Source organism: Coturnix japonica, chromosome 1 (genome assembly GCF_054131305.1).
Source record: "Coturnix japonica strain WE chromosome 1, WE-NBRP24, whole genome shotgun sequence".
Classification (NCBI taxonomy): Eukaryota; Metazoa; Chordata; class Aves; order Galliformes; family Phasianidae; genus Coturnix; species Coturnix japonica.
Window position 1 is genome coordinate 151084975 of NC_140663.1, and position 13213 is coordinate 151098187.

The 13213-nt window shown below is 46.2% G+C and overlaps 1 protein-coding gene across 1 annotated transcript; it reads left to right on the forward strand.

The window, feature by feature from the left end:
- The first annotated feature begins 1109 nt into the window (after window positions 1-1109).
- CNMD (chondromodulin) lies at window positions 1110-11074 on the forward strand. Its single transcript, XM_015851991.3, has 7 exons — window positions 1110-1187; window positions 1940-2077; window positions 3587-3727; window positions 4552-4665; window positions 6291-6444; window positions 7109-7305; window positions 9168-11074. Exons 1-7 carry the CDS (start codon window positions 1116-1118, stop codon window positions 9381-9383), a joined length of 1032 nt encoding a protein of 343 aa, XP_015707477.1. The 5' UTR covers window positions 1110-1115; the 3' UTR covers window positions 9384-11074.
- Window positions 11075-13213: the final 2139 nt, after the last annotated feature.

A 13213-nucleotide genomic window follows, 5' to 3' on the forward strand; every position in this document is an offset into this window, starting at 1 on the left:
TCCCCACAGTCCCACGAGCAGATCTGTGCATGCACACAGGGTAAGTCATGACAGCAGGGGTTAATAGGGGCCTCCATAGCAAACCTCCCTGGCACGTTTCCATACGGGAGATGAGCGCAGGGGCCTTAAAATAAATCTGTCTTTCTAAAGCGGAGATGTGAAATGGAGGTTTGAGATCAAAGGCTGGGATTCTCACATTTTGCCAAGACAGACATATCCATTCACAAGATTGCGGTGTAACAAAATACTTGCTAATGAAGAGAATCATAATCTTATTATTAGCCCCAACCTACAACAGTGTTGTCATTCAGGAGGGGGGTAGAACATGCCCTACTTTATGAAGTTGCACAGTGCGCTTCTCTCTGGATTTAACTTGCTGTGATTGTGTTTATTTCCAGCAGCAGCCTGTTAGTTTTTGACCAGGATCTGATGGCCAGTGATGGAAATCAACAGGATGGATGGGGATAGGTTTAAGGATAGAAGCTGCAGGTGGGTATCCCTGGGATTTGTTCCTCATCCACGCAAAAGCAAAGCGCTTCTCAGCTGAGAGCCACCCCTGAATTCTGTGCTGCTTCACATGGTTTTCAATCCAGTGGTCAGATCTTCCTCTGGGGGCAATGAGGTCTATGTGACCATTCTAAACAAAAAGTTGACATTCCCCAACCTTTCTGCTTGTCCCCAGAGCCTTGGCAGCAGCTCAGCCCATACCATGCTGGCGGATTCTGTGGGGCAGCCATCAAATGAGCTGAGCCCACACCTCAGTCCAAACACACTCTGCTGATTTCTTTGGCAAGAGTGTTCATGAAGTTAAAAAAGAAAACCCTATCACGTTTACATAAATAAATAAAAGAATCAGTTTTTACTATTGCCGGCTGTAGAGGCACCTCTCCGCAGCAGCACAGCTCTGTGCTCCCTGCCTGGACATTCCACTTTCATCACTTTCCCGTTCTCCAGCTCTGCCCCTGGGCCCCAAATCTTTGCTCTCCCCTCCTCCCGGGGGTGCGGCCCGAAGGGAGCGGAGCGTCCTCTGTCCGAGCAGGGGCGGTGCGGGGGCCGGACCGGGGCGGTGCTGCCCGGCGGGGAGAGGGGAGACCGGGACAGCCGCTATCGCAGCCATGGCCGAGGGTTCGGAGAAGGTACCCATCGCCAGAGCGGGGCCCGAAGACGTGGAGCAGGGCCTGCCGCCCGTGAGTGCCACGGGGATGGGATGAATGAGATGGGCTGGGGCAGAATGGGATGGGATGGGATGGGATGGGATGGGATGGGATGGGATGGGATGGGATGGGATGGGATGGGATGGGATGGGATGGGATGATTTGGGACACAACAGAATGGATCAGGATGGGGCAGGGGTGGTTTGGGATGAGATGAGTGGGATTGGGACGGGATGAAATGGGATGGGTCAGGAATGATCTGCTTAGATAGATATGGGATGGGTCAGGATAGAATAAGGTGGGTTGGATTAGGATGGAATGGATTGGAATGGGTCAGATCAGATTGGGATGGGACTGTTTGGGATGAGATGAGTCGGAGTGGGATGAGATGGGGTGGGTTGGGTTCAGCTGGATCACAGTGGGACAGATTAGAACAGAATGTGTCAGATTGGGATTGGTCAGACTAAAATAAATCTGGATGCAGTGGGTCAGATCACATTGGGATGGGACAAGATTCACCAGATCAGGACTGAATTGATGGGTTGAATTTAGACAAGGTGGGATGCATTGGGATGGGATGAGTTGGGATGGGACCAGGTGGGTTGGGATGGGACGAGACAGACTGGGTCAGGTCAGGATATGCTTGATCATAGATGGAAGGGTCGGGTGGGTCAGAACCGGTGGGTTGAGCTGGGACATTACAGCCATCACAGCTGGCTCAGCATAGGGACCCAAACTGGTCCAACCAGGTCGGGCTTCCTATTCCAGCGCTGTGCTCCCTGCAGGCATACACGGCAGCAGTGCCCCCTCCAGGGCCAGGGCGGCTGCTGAAGGCAGGGGCCACAGTGCTCATCGCTGGGGCCCTTCTGCTGCTGGCTGGGGCCATCGGCGCCTTCTACTTCTGGAAAGCCACCGAAAGGCAGGTGAGCACGGCCAGCCTGGCACAGGCTGCAGGTAACACAGGGCACGGGCTGGAAACTTGCATTACGAGGTCGATAAAGAGGTCTTTAAGCAGGTCTTTTATTTTCTCCCATACTTTAAAAAACAAGACAAAACAAAACAAAACTCCCATATAATAATTATCTTGATTGGTCGTGGGGATGGAGGTTCCTGGAAGCAGCATTTCTTACTGAATGGTCAACATACCTCCAGGAGCACAGACGCTACATTGATTTCTGCTCACACATTCCCAGCACACTCCAAGCCCAGCCCCCTCCCCAGGGATTCATATCCTGGGCAAACTCCAGCCCTCAGGACAAAACCAGCATTGAAACACTCACATTCCTTCCCCACACCACGGCATGCTCAGACCAAGTCCCACCTGGACCCCAGTGTGTGCAGTGCTATATTTAACCCATCATCAGCTCGCCCATTGGTGGGCTGTGAGACGGTGGGTGCACAGAGGCATTTATGGTTAACAGCTGTGGAACAACTTTTAAAGCCATGGTACGTTTTCTTATTTACATTTGCTGGGGTAGGTAAAAGACACCGTATGCAAAGAACAAAACTAAGAAGCTGCTGGCCACTTGAAGAATCTACGTTCAGAAGCATCATGCCGTGTTAATACATAAATCTCACTTTCTGTTTACCTAAGTTTTGGTTGAAAACATATGTTAAGCATGGTGGTGCCCACCTGAATTTAGATTGCTCTGTTAGCACGGTTTGGACATTTAGGTTTACTTTGGAAGAAGATTTGCACAACTTCCAGCCATACTGCAGTCCCATCAAGGAGGTCCCTACAAATCACATTCATAGAATAGCTTAAGGTAAACCTTATTTATTGTAAATCTCTGCGTTGTCTCATAACTGACAGCAGTAATAAAAGGTCCCAACTCTGGCTCAGCCCCGAGGAGGCAATGCTGCATGCATAGGTCTGGGTCTATGCACCACGTTCAATTGGAGCATGAGATAGTAGAGATCTCTAGATAGTAGAGGGTCTGAATGCATATAATAGGGGAACCATAAATCTTTAGCACTTCCCTAAGTGAGGCTGAGGGAAGAAGAAGTTTATCTCTAGCTGTCAGTGTGAATTTTTTGTTACAGTGCTGCCAGGCTTTTCTTTTGGTTTTTGAGACTGAACGTAAGCTGCTCGTGTAGCACTTTTATCTGGACTGCACAAGAGAATCAAATAAACCCTCTGCAGAACATGGTCATAGCAGTGATGGAGCACTGGCACAGGCTGCCCCAGAGGCTGTGGGGTCTCCTCCTTGGGGATCTCCCAGAGCCGCCTGGACGTGGCCCTGGGCACCCTGCTCTGGGTGTCCCTGCTGGGGCAGGGGCTGGAACAGAGGGACCCAGAGGGCCCTGACAACCTCAGCCATGCTGTACCTCAGCCATGAGTAGGGTGATGACCATCAGATTGACCCACCATCTGGTTGAGGAAGAAGACATTGCGCAGCGTTAGCGCGTTACTGCTCTGTTATCTATTCCAGGTGTACAATGTTCACTATACCATGAGCATTAATGGGAAAGTGCAGGATGGATCGATGGAAATAGATGCTGGAAACAACTTAGAGACATTCAAAACAGGAAGCGGGAGTGAAGAGGCTGTTGAAGTTCATGATTTCCAGATTGTAAGTACTGCCACTGGGTCCCTCATGCCCCTCTCTCCAGTGCCTACACCACACTGTCCCATGGCTTCTCTATGAATACAAGCAAATCCAAGCCAGGAGACTGGGGACCCAGCTTGCCCAATAGCTGGAGTTCAGCTTTTACCATTCTCTAGCTAACATCACCATAGCAACATTAATAGCAGCTGAATAAGGGCACGCGTAGCAAGCTCTCATTGTTCCTCTTCACTATTCCACATCTGCACAAAGGCTCCAGCTCAACAGAGAGATGCTGAAGTCACATCTCTGCCAGGTGTGCTGCTGGCTGACATAACAGCTGGGTCAGATCAGCTCTCCAAGCGTGTCTTCTGCCTACTAGGGCAGTGCATGATCACAGTCCCAAGGCTCAGTGAGAGCAAAGGGACGCTGCCAGTTGGGTTTTGAGATGAAAATGGATATAAGGGAGAAAAAAAGGCACTTCCAAAGGCCAAGCATTTACATTAGCATCCTTGGATTGATTGGCACAGCTTGGATGACTGCGTGCTCAGCAAGGACTTGGACTGAAGGGTAGATGTGGAACTGGGGGACATGGTTCAGTGGGTGTGGTGGTGATGGGTCAATGGTTGGACAAGGTGATCTTAGTGGTCTTTTCCAACCTTCATGTTCCTGTGATTCAGCAATGCTGAGCTGCTCCCAGCATGCTCTAGAATGAGTCCCATATTGCACTGGTGTGTCTGTTTTTAAATAAGACTCAATGTTCAGACTAGACGTTGGCTGGGGTAGCACAAAGGGTTTATGGGACAGGGGGACACGGAGGGCTGCACCCAAATGTCTGAATTGTTCCTTAGGGCATCACCGGCATTCGATTTGCTGGAGGAGAGAAGTGTTACATCAAGGCCCAGCCCAAAGCTCGTGTTCCTGAGGTGGATGCCATGACCAAGGCCAGCCTGTCCTCTGACCTGGTAAGTGCTATTGGTATGAGGGGGGGGGATGAGCAGAGGGCCTTGGGGGCATGAGAAAAGGCCAGGCAGGAGGCTGTGATGGGGAAGCATGGAGGAAGTAATGCAAACAGCAACAGGGATAGAGCCCAAGGGAATGCTTACCAACTCTAGAGCAACTCCACCCATCAAGGCTTGGGAAACATTGAACAATATTGCAAAATTTCAGCTAACTCAGAAGAAATAACAGTAAACGTTAAGAATTGACCTACTGAGCCTGCATCAGTCTTCATTTTAGAGCACTGCGCTGTCTAAATTTCACAGAACCTGCATCACAGAAGCTGCAATACTCACCCAGCTACCATGAAAACTCCCATCTCATTCATACAAAGTCAGTTGCTTCAGGCCCTCCCCAATTGCTTGACTTTTCTGGTTAGATGAATGACTGGTGTGGCAAAGCAGTGTTTATCTTCCCACTTAGGGGAAGTTCTCCCTCTGACCAGCAATGTGCTTCTGAGTATTTACGGTGCTTCCTTACAACACCGATAGCCAACATTGCCTATAAAAATGGCTGATGGAAATAAACTCATGTAGATCCCCAAAGTCTGCCCGCTCACAGGTCACAGGGATTTCAAAACAGAAACAAAGGATATTTTTACTTCAGAAACGTGGATTCTCTTATTTCTGATGCTGATAGAAATTTAAGGGTGAGGAAAAAAAAGAATCAAGAGCCGCTCTCAGTAGACAGATTGGATGGTGAACTTCAATGGCTCGAGACCTACAAAGAAATCAATAAACAGATTAAAGGAACAACAACTTGACAGAATAAATTGATCTAGTCAGTTATGTAACGAGTTTCGATGACTTTTATGGAAGCAATTTAGAATTTTAACTTTGAAATCACGCTGGTTTTCATGATTCAAAAGTTGGTTTTCTCTTAATATTTCACTGTTGCTATAAAATACTTACACGTTTTATGTAAAATAATACTTTGAACTAACGACTTTAAAGAATCAATCACTGGCATTTGCCTACATTACTTTGAAGATACAAACCAAAAACCTGCAGGGTACACTTCAAAAAGGCAGGCTCCTTTAACTCGCACTTCAAGCTTTTGGTCAATTGAATTGCTTTTACTGAACAAGACCTTTAATCAGAGCCATCACGTTGACTTTAAACTGGAAGCTGCACCAGTTCTCGTACTGTAATCCTCTGCAAAACTTCCAAGCAAGACTTCTTTATTGTTTAACATCTATTGTAAACAGAGCCGTAGCTTAGGAGAACATCAGATGAGAGTAGGCATAACAGAAGAATGGGGGTCTCACTTTTGGCTGGCCTGTTTCACTGCTCATCCCTCAGATCTGGTGGATGCTCATGGGTTTTTACTACTGAAATCCTGGCACTGGGGCATGGAAGATCTCTCATATATAGGGCAAAAGTATTCTAAAAGAGAAAAGGGTGAAAACACAACCCCAGCAAAACCTGACAGCGGGTTTGGCTCACTACAACCAGCTCACATCCATGAAATAAAGGATGCGCAGCGTTAGTTGCAGCTGATGATTACACAGTTTGATGCCCAAGAGTTAGCAGCAGGCAAGCATAAGGCCGCTCACCGAACTAGCAAAGGATTTGTGCTCTTATGTTCGCAGGAAGATGAAATCATGCCTGTTAGATTTGATGAAAACTCTCTTATCTGGGTGGCTGCAGACGAGCCCATCAAGCACAACGGTTTCCTAAGCCCCAAAATATTAGAGCTTTGTGGGGATCTTCCAATTTTCTGGCTTCGACCTACGTATCCCAAAGGTAACGCTTCTTGTATTTCACAAGTATTAGAACCAAACTGCTCAGGCAGCTGGAACGCCACAGCTGGCCAAGGGCTGGGGACCAGCAAACTACTGTTCTGAGATCATGCCCTGCCACGTTTCCCTATGCTTCTCCAGTAGAGTTTGGTGGAGGGATCAGCTTGGCAACTTGATGGGTGATGTTTGTGAGGTCCTGGAGGTGGATGTGTGGTCAACAAACACAGCCACGCTTAGCAGAGGTGTTCAGGAGTTACCAGGATAATGGCAACTATGTCAGGTAGATTCCAGGCCCGGAAGGAGAAGAGTGGGCTTGAGAAAATTTATTCCTCCTTGGTCCATATAATTTGAAAACACTGAGGGGAAAAAAAATACCATTTGAGAGCACCTGGGGATCCAAGCAAGCTATCATTATCTTCCATTTTCCTCATGACCTTATGCTCCCTATTGGGTAACAAAAGAGCAGCATTAAAGCAGCTCCCACTGGGTTCACCACCTGGACTTGGAAGCCAAAAGCATCTTCTTACACCTGCTTGGCTTCAAGGGAAGAAAGAGGGATCCCACTTCAGAATGGTATCAGTTGCTCCTAGCTTTTATTAAACACACCACTGAAATCTGGATCTGTGGATAAATACAAAGATATATTCAAAATATGACTATTTCCTCAGATAAACAAAGAGAAAGGAGAGAAATGAAGAGAAATAAACGCCAGTCTGAGTCAAACTTTGATGCAGCTGCTGCCGAAGAGGTGAACACCAGGTCCACCCCCACCCGGCTGACTCAAGAGCTTGGCCCCCAGTCTAATGAAACTGGGCCAATGCAGCAAGAAAGCGATCAAACACTCAACCCAGACAACCCATACAATGTGAGTATTTGCAACCAGAGGGCACAAGACTGTGGCAGACATGTAATACTAATGACATGGTTGGGTTTGTCTTTTCTGTTTCAAAGATATTAGGGGTTGAGCCAAAATGTGAAATGATTTGGGTTGGATCTGGGCAGCTGTGCCAGCGCTCATAGCAAAGAGTTTCCTCCTAACAGGAGATCTGCTTCCTCAGCCTGCTCTCCCCATCAGGAGGACAGGCAAGCAGCTCATGGAAGAGAACCTGCTCAAAGGCAGCAGTAGCACATGGAAGGTGACCACTGGGACATTTGTTGCTGCTCTCCAAGATGAGGAAGCATACAGGAGTCACGCAGTAGGCAGCTTCTAGTCTAGCGCACCAGTGCCAGAGAATTTACACCCACCATTTGGTGCAGCAGGAGTAAGTCACTTTAATACAACACTGTTACAAGATAAATGCCTCCTGCTTTGGAAATAAGTCTTGGCTTTGACTTGACATTTAGGCAACAGCAGGAGATCATTATGCTGTGACAGCATTCTGCCGAGCTGACATCCCTTAATTAAACTCAAATTAATCACTCCAAATAAAGTGGATCTAAACTGACTCTCATGAGGTCAGTAGAATAGCAATGGCTGTGAAATTCAGCTTCTTTGCGTCCACTAACATGAAGTCCGTGAGGCCCCAGTTCCCTTTTTCTCTGGGAGCAGCAGCAGAGCAGTTGCTGCTGCTCCATTCTCCCAGCCAAAGGGAAACATGCCAGAGCCACAGCTTCCAGCTCCCCACACTTCCTCCACCATCCTGCAGGGCAGGACTCACCTTCATTAGCAGTTACCCCATAGATGCCTGTAGCCAAGCTTTCCATAGAGGCAGATTTGTTTAATTCCAAAGGACCATTAATTACGTTGTAGCTCTTTCCCCCAGGATGGAAGGAATACGTGCTCACAACTATTTCCCCTCCCCGCTGCATAAAAGGGACTCCAGACAACGAGTTCACACTGCTGGCATCTAAACCCAAGGAGGAAAACTCAAGGGAACCAACATCTCTCCCTTGCTATCAGGTTGGGGAAGGAGACTCCAAAGGCCTGAGCTCAACCAAGTGGTCCCCAGCACCACATACCAGCCTGGAGAGGAGAATGCAGCCTCTGCGCCCCACTGCTGCAGTGTTGCCACTCAGGGCCAGCTTAGATACCAGCATCTGCTGTCCGCTGCTTTTCTCAAAGTGTCCTTGAAAAAAAGAACAATTTTAGCTTCAAAATTAGAATATTCAGTTTGTTTGGTGGTAGTTTGGGTTCCTTCCCCTCCCTCCCCCTCCCAAAATAGCGAAATGATTCTGAAGGGAGAAGGCAAAAGCAAGAGCCTGCTTTTAAATATTTCATGCACGCCACGTTCCATGCAACTGCGTACTGTCAGGTACAGAACAGGCAGAAATCCCACTGTCCACAAAGCAACTCAGCGTGGCACTGGGGGAAAAAAAGCTGACAGAAAGACAAGGGAGAAGTATTCTGAATTAAAAAAAAAAAAAAAAACAACAACAAAAAAACACTAAAATATATATTAAAAAAGAACCATTAAAAGTACAGCATAAACTTGGACATGGTCATCGACATGAAAGACCCATATGACTATATTCAGGTCTTTGCCATTGGTAACATTTATATCTTGGGGGTTTTAGTGCTGCTGGGTCTTTTGCAAAGGCTGAAGACTAATAATGAACTCTATTAGAGCTCCCTGTTTTTTTTCTTACCATTTTCACATGGGTGTCAGCACTAATTCTACACTTCCACCAAGCACAGCAGAAGGGAAAAAGCAAGGTCAGCTAATGGCAGCGCTGTGCAGTTCAAGGCCGAGTTTTCAGAGCTGATAACCCTAACATTTTGTGTTTCAGCAACTGGAAGGTGAAGGGATGGCTTTTGACCCTATGCTGGACCACCTGGGAGTGTGCTGCATCGAGTGCAGGCGAAGTTACACGCAGTGCCAGAGGATCTGTGAGCCTCTGCTGGGCTACTACCCGTGGCCATACAACTACCAGGGCTGCCGCACCGCCTGCCGCATCATCATGCCCTGCAGCTGGTGGGTCGCTCGCATCATGGGTGTGGTGTGAGAAAAGCTTTGGGCTCCTGGAGGAAACCAGCAGGAGTCTGACAATACCAAACTGATGAAAGACTACGACCAAAACAGCAAGGCCAATCCTGGCTTCTAAATCCAAACACGTGTTACTGCGCTAAAAGCAAGGGCAGGTATTCGAAGTGTAAATAAACTCTTAAATTAAGGTGCTATTAGCTTTACCAGTGATAAAGAGTATACAAACAGGCACTGTATTCCAAACTAAGAAGCCTCAAAGCAGACAACGCTAACTTTGCTCACAAAGTGGTTTAGCAGTCTAGAAGCTTGCTCATAAATCCAAATTCAGACTTTCATAACAAAAAAACCTCTCTCTGAGCTAGACGTGAAAATTTATGTCCAATTAGGCAACCAGCTAAACTTGTACACTCGGGAGTACCTTTCATCCACGTAGCTTACCTAAATAAATCACAAGTTAAGTCGCTCCCCGTTGCTATCCGTACAGGGCTGCCAGGTCATTATGAATGGTTATAAACCAATTACAGCATACCTTTCCCACAAAGCTGCTCTAGGGGACATGGGAAAGCTCACATGGTGTTTAATCAGAAACAAACGGCAGGAAGAGGGGCTGTGGGATGGAATTTGTGAGGCTGCAGAATCAAAACCCTTCGCACATCCCAACATCAAAGCCGCCCCGGCATCAAGAATCTTGTATCCATGATACCAACACGGTCTCTGACAACTATCCGCCACTCAGCAACTACAGCAGTATTTACACCCAACTGCAGGCCAGAGTCTCAAGACTCTTCCAAATCTACAAGACCAACTGTTATTTATAAACCCTTGAACTAGACGCTTCTGACACAAGATTACAACCCCTCCTTCCTCCACGCGGACAGCGGTTGTTCATGCCAGCTCCTTGGCCTTTGCTGTAGTGAACCTCTGTTCCCTACAAGGGCAATTGCTTAGCAGTAAACAAGAGGAAATAAAGATTTTAACCTCACCCTTGTTGCTCAGGCAAACTCTGCCATTAGAGGGATTGATCCTATTATGTATGAAATCTCTACGGAAGGCACTGAGCTGAAATACTCACGCAGGACAGTACGACTTCAGATTCCTAGTCTTTGAACAGAAATAGAAGCATTATCCTGCCTTCATCCACACGACGTCTTAAACTCCACCCCTGAGTTCACGGAGCCATCTACACAGGCATTACAAACAAAAAAAGGTCCAATCTTTTACAGTTCGCTTTCTGAAGCATTCAAGGTGGGGTTTTTTTTGTGACTAAACAGCTCCCGAGATGTTGTGAGCCTCGTAATGTTATTAGCACTGCATCACACAGAAAAGAGCAATTAATTTGACATAATCGCGGCTTAAAGAAAATAAAGACAACCTCGCGCAGAATGCTAAACAGCACATCTAAAAAGCAAAGCGTTAAACAAGGGAAGACGAGAACAGAATGCGGTATTTTGTTCTGTTGTTGTTATATATAAGCTTCACCTTCCCTTAATCTCAAGAACCAGCTCGCTTTGAAATGCTTAAACTGGAAACTTTTTAGAGCGGGATTTCAAGGCCTGTTAATATTTGAGGTGTTTTTTGGCTCTTTTTGAAAGGAAACGACCTCGATCGTTACGTTGTTTTAGCAGTACGCCATTCGTAAGCTTAGATAAAATCATTTTTTTCTTCTCTTTTTTTAAACTGCTGATTAAAGAAATACATTAAAAATGGCAATCGTTTCCTGTAGCTTTTTTTTCTTGGGATCGGAAAGTGCAGCGATTCCTTCTAGTCCACAATGAAGAACAGTCTGGAGAGGAAAGCAAAGCAATTAGCAAGTGAAAACACACTCAAAGGAAAGAGAAAGAAAAGCATTTATATATATATATATATATATATATATATATATATATATATATATATATATATATATATGCATATGGGCTACATTGTTTCTATCTTTTGCAGGTAGGGCCATCCTGAAGCAACTCATTACCTGCTTCTGCCAGTTAAACAAAAAGACCTTAAGCAGACAGAAAAAAAACCCACACATTATCCCATGTCTGTACAGCCTCAAAATTAACTTCCTAAACAAAAGGCTTGTATTGGTTTTCTATAGGCAGACAAAAACATGTCTAAAGTAAAAATGCATTTTTCATGGGCGTTTCACTGTCACATCTATCTTGCATTCCTCTGCAGGCAGCCAAGAAAGCTCCAGTGACTATAAGAGGGATGCTACTAATATAGCCGTGACCAGTAAAATTGCCACAACTACAATATTGCACAAATATTAAACAAAGACCACAGGTTTCTCAGATTCTCATAGATAATTTTCTCACCAGGAGAGTGGTGAGGTGCTGGAACAGCTGCCCAGAGAGGCTGTGGATGCCCCGTCCCTGGAGGTGTTCAAGGCCAGGTTGGATAGGGCCTTGGGCAGCCTGGTCTGGTATTAAATGGGGAGGTTGGTGGCCCTGCCTGTGGCAGGGGGGCTGGAGCTTCATGATCCTTGGATGATTTTTTCACCTTGGCACCATGAAAATAAACAACAAAAAGACTGAAGAGATACGATAGCAGAAGTCTCCTCATTTCTCCACCTATATCACACTTCATCCCCCCATTGATGAGAAGAAATGAACCAGTCTCTTCCCCCATTCATTTTTTCATACAGGAATCATCTTAAACCTGTGTGCCTGCACTGAGAAAGAAGAGGCTGGAAGTGGAAGGGATCTGTCTCTCATAACAATACACTCCTGTCACAGCACAAATAAATTCAGAATCCTCATTCTCAGGGCAAGATTTTATCAACGCGCAGGCATAAAACTACAGCTGGCAAATAATGGATTTGCACATCGGCGTGGATTGAATCTCTGCTAGCAAAGGGCAAAATTCAAATTGATCCATGTTTCACTTCTGAAAGGCTCAACTGATCTTTTACAAGCACTGCACACGCACCATGCAGGAGAAAGACTGCCTTAAGGTACAACGGGCAGTTATCTTCAACAGCCTCAAAACAGCAGTGCTGAGTAATCCCACCTGTGGCACTGAATTGCAAGGCTACTGATACCCTTCTGCAGTCCTGTTTCCCTCTTTGCAGCAGGGTTACAAATCAGCGCTCTGAGGTCAGATTCCCCAGGTGTAATGAAAAGTCTGCCTAGAAATGACCAAAAGGTATGTGAAAAAGATCTCAGTAATCTGAACAAGTAAAATATCACTAAAAGAGGGAAAAACAAGACAGCCAGTCAACTGCCAGTGCCGCACCAACTTCCTTGTCCTCACTGGTGCCAAAGGAAGATCTCTTCGACATCGGAACCCTTCGTCACCTCCACTCCAGCTCACTGGCACTTATCCCTTGACTTACAGCTTCTGGAACCCTTTTCTGTGTTCCTGTGCTTTGTCAAGAACAAAACATGCTCTGCCTTCAAAACCCATGAAGCACCTTCCCCATTCCCAAGTTCACAAGAAAATTTTACTTATTGCTTTAACCTCCACTAAAAAAAAACCATCCCCCAACAATGCAACAAAAGCTGCCATTACTGGTTCAACTAAAGTTTAGAAGTGGAACACACGTGCACACTGACTGTGCTCAGAAATGTGCTGCTATTAAATTCAGACCTGCAAGCTTTGCTCACAGGATTGAGATGGACAAGGAAGTCTTCTATTTGATTGCTACAAGTTTTAGCCTGAAGCTAAAGCATTATATTTGCATTACACGTGCCTCAAGAGTACATAAGTAGCAATGCGTTTTATTTTACTTTATGCCTTAAGCTAAGTGAATGGAATCCCAGAGCAGTGAAACAGTACCCATTTAATACAAGAATATATTGTGCTTATCTGATAAAATATTCCCATGGACTTTCAGCAAGTGAAAGTAGACAG

Bases quoted from the DNA above. Each gene is read 5' to 3' on its own strand.
- CNMD (XM_015851991.3), top strand. From the start codon at position 1,116: ATGGCCGAGGGTTCGGAGAAGGTACCCATCGCCAGAGCGGGGCCCGAA. The intron at 2,078-3,586 runs GTGAGCACGGCC...TATCTATTCCAG, and splicing joins GGAAAGCCACCGAAAGGCAG to GTGTACAATGTTCACTATAC. The intron at 3,728-4,551 runs GTAAGTACTGCC...ATTGTTCCTTAG, and splicing joins AAGTTCATGATTTCCAGATT to GGCATCACCGGCATTCGATT.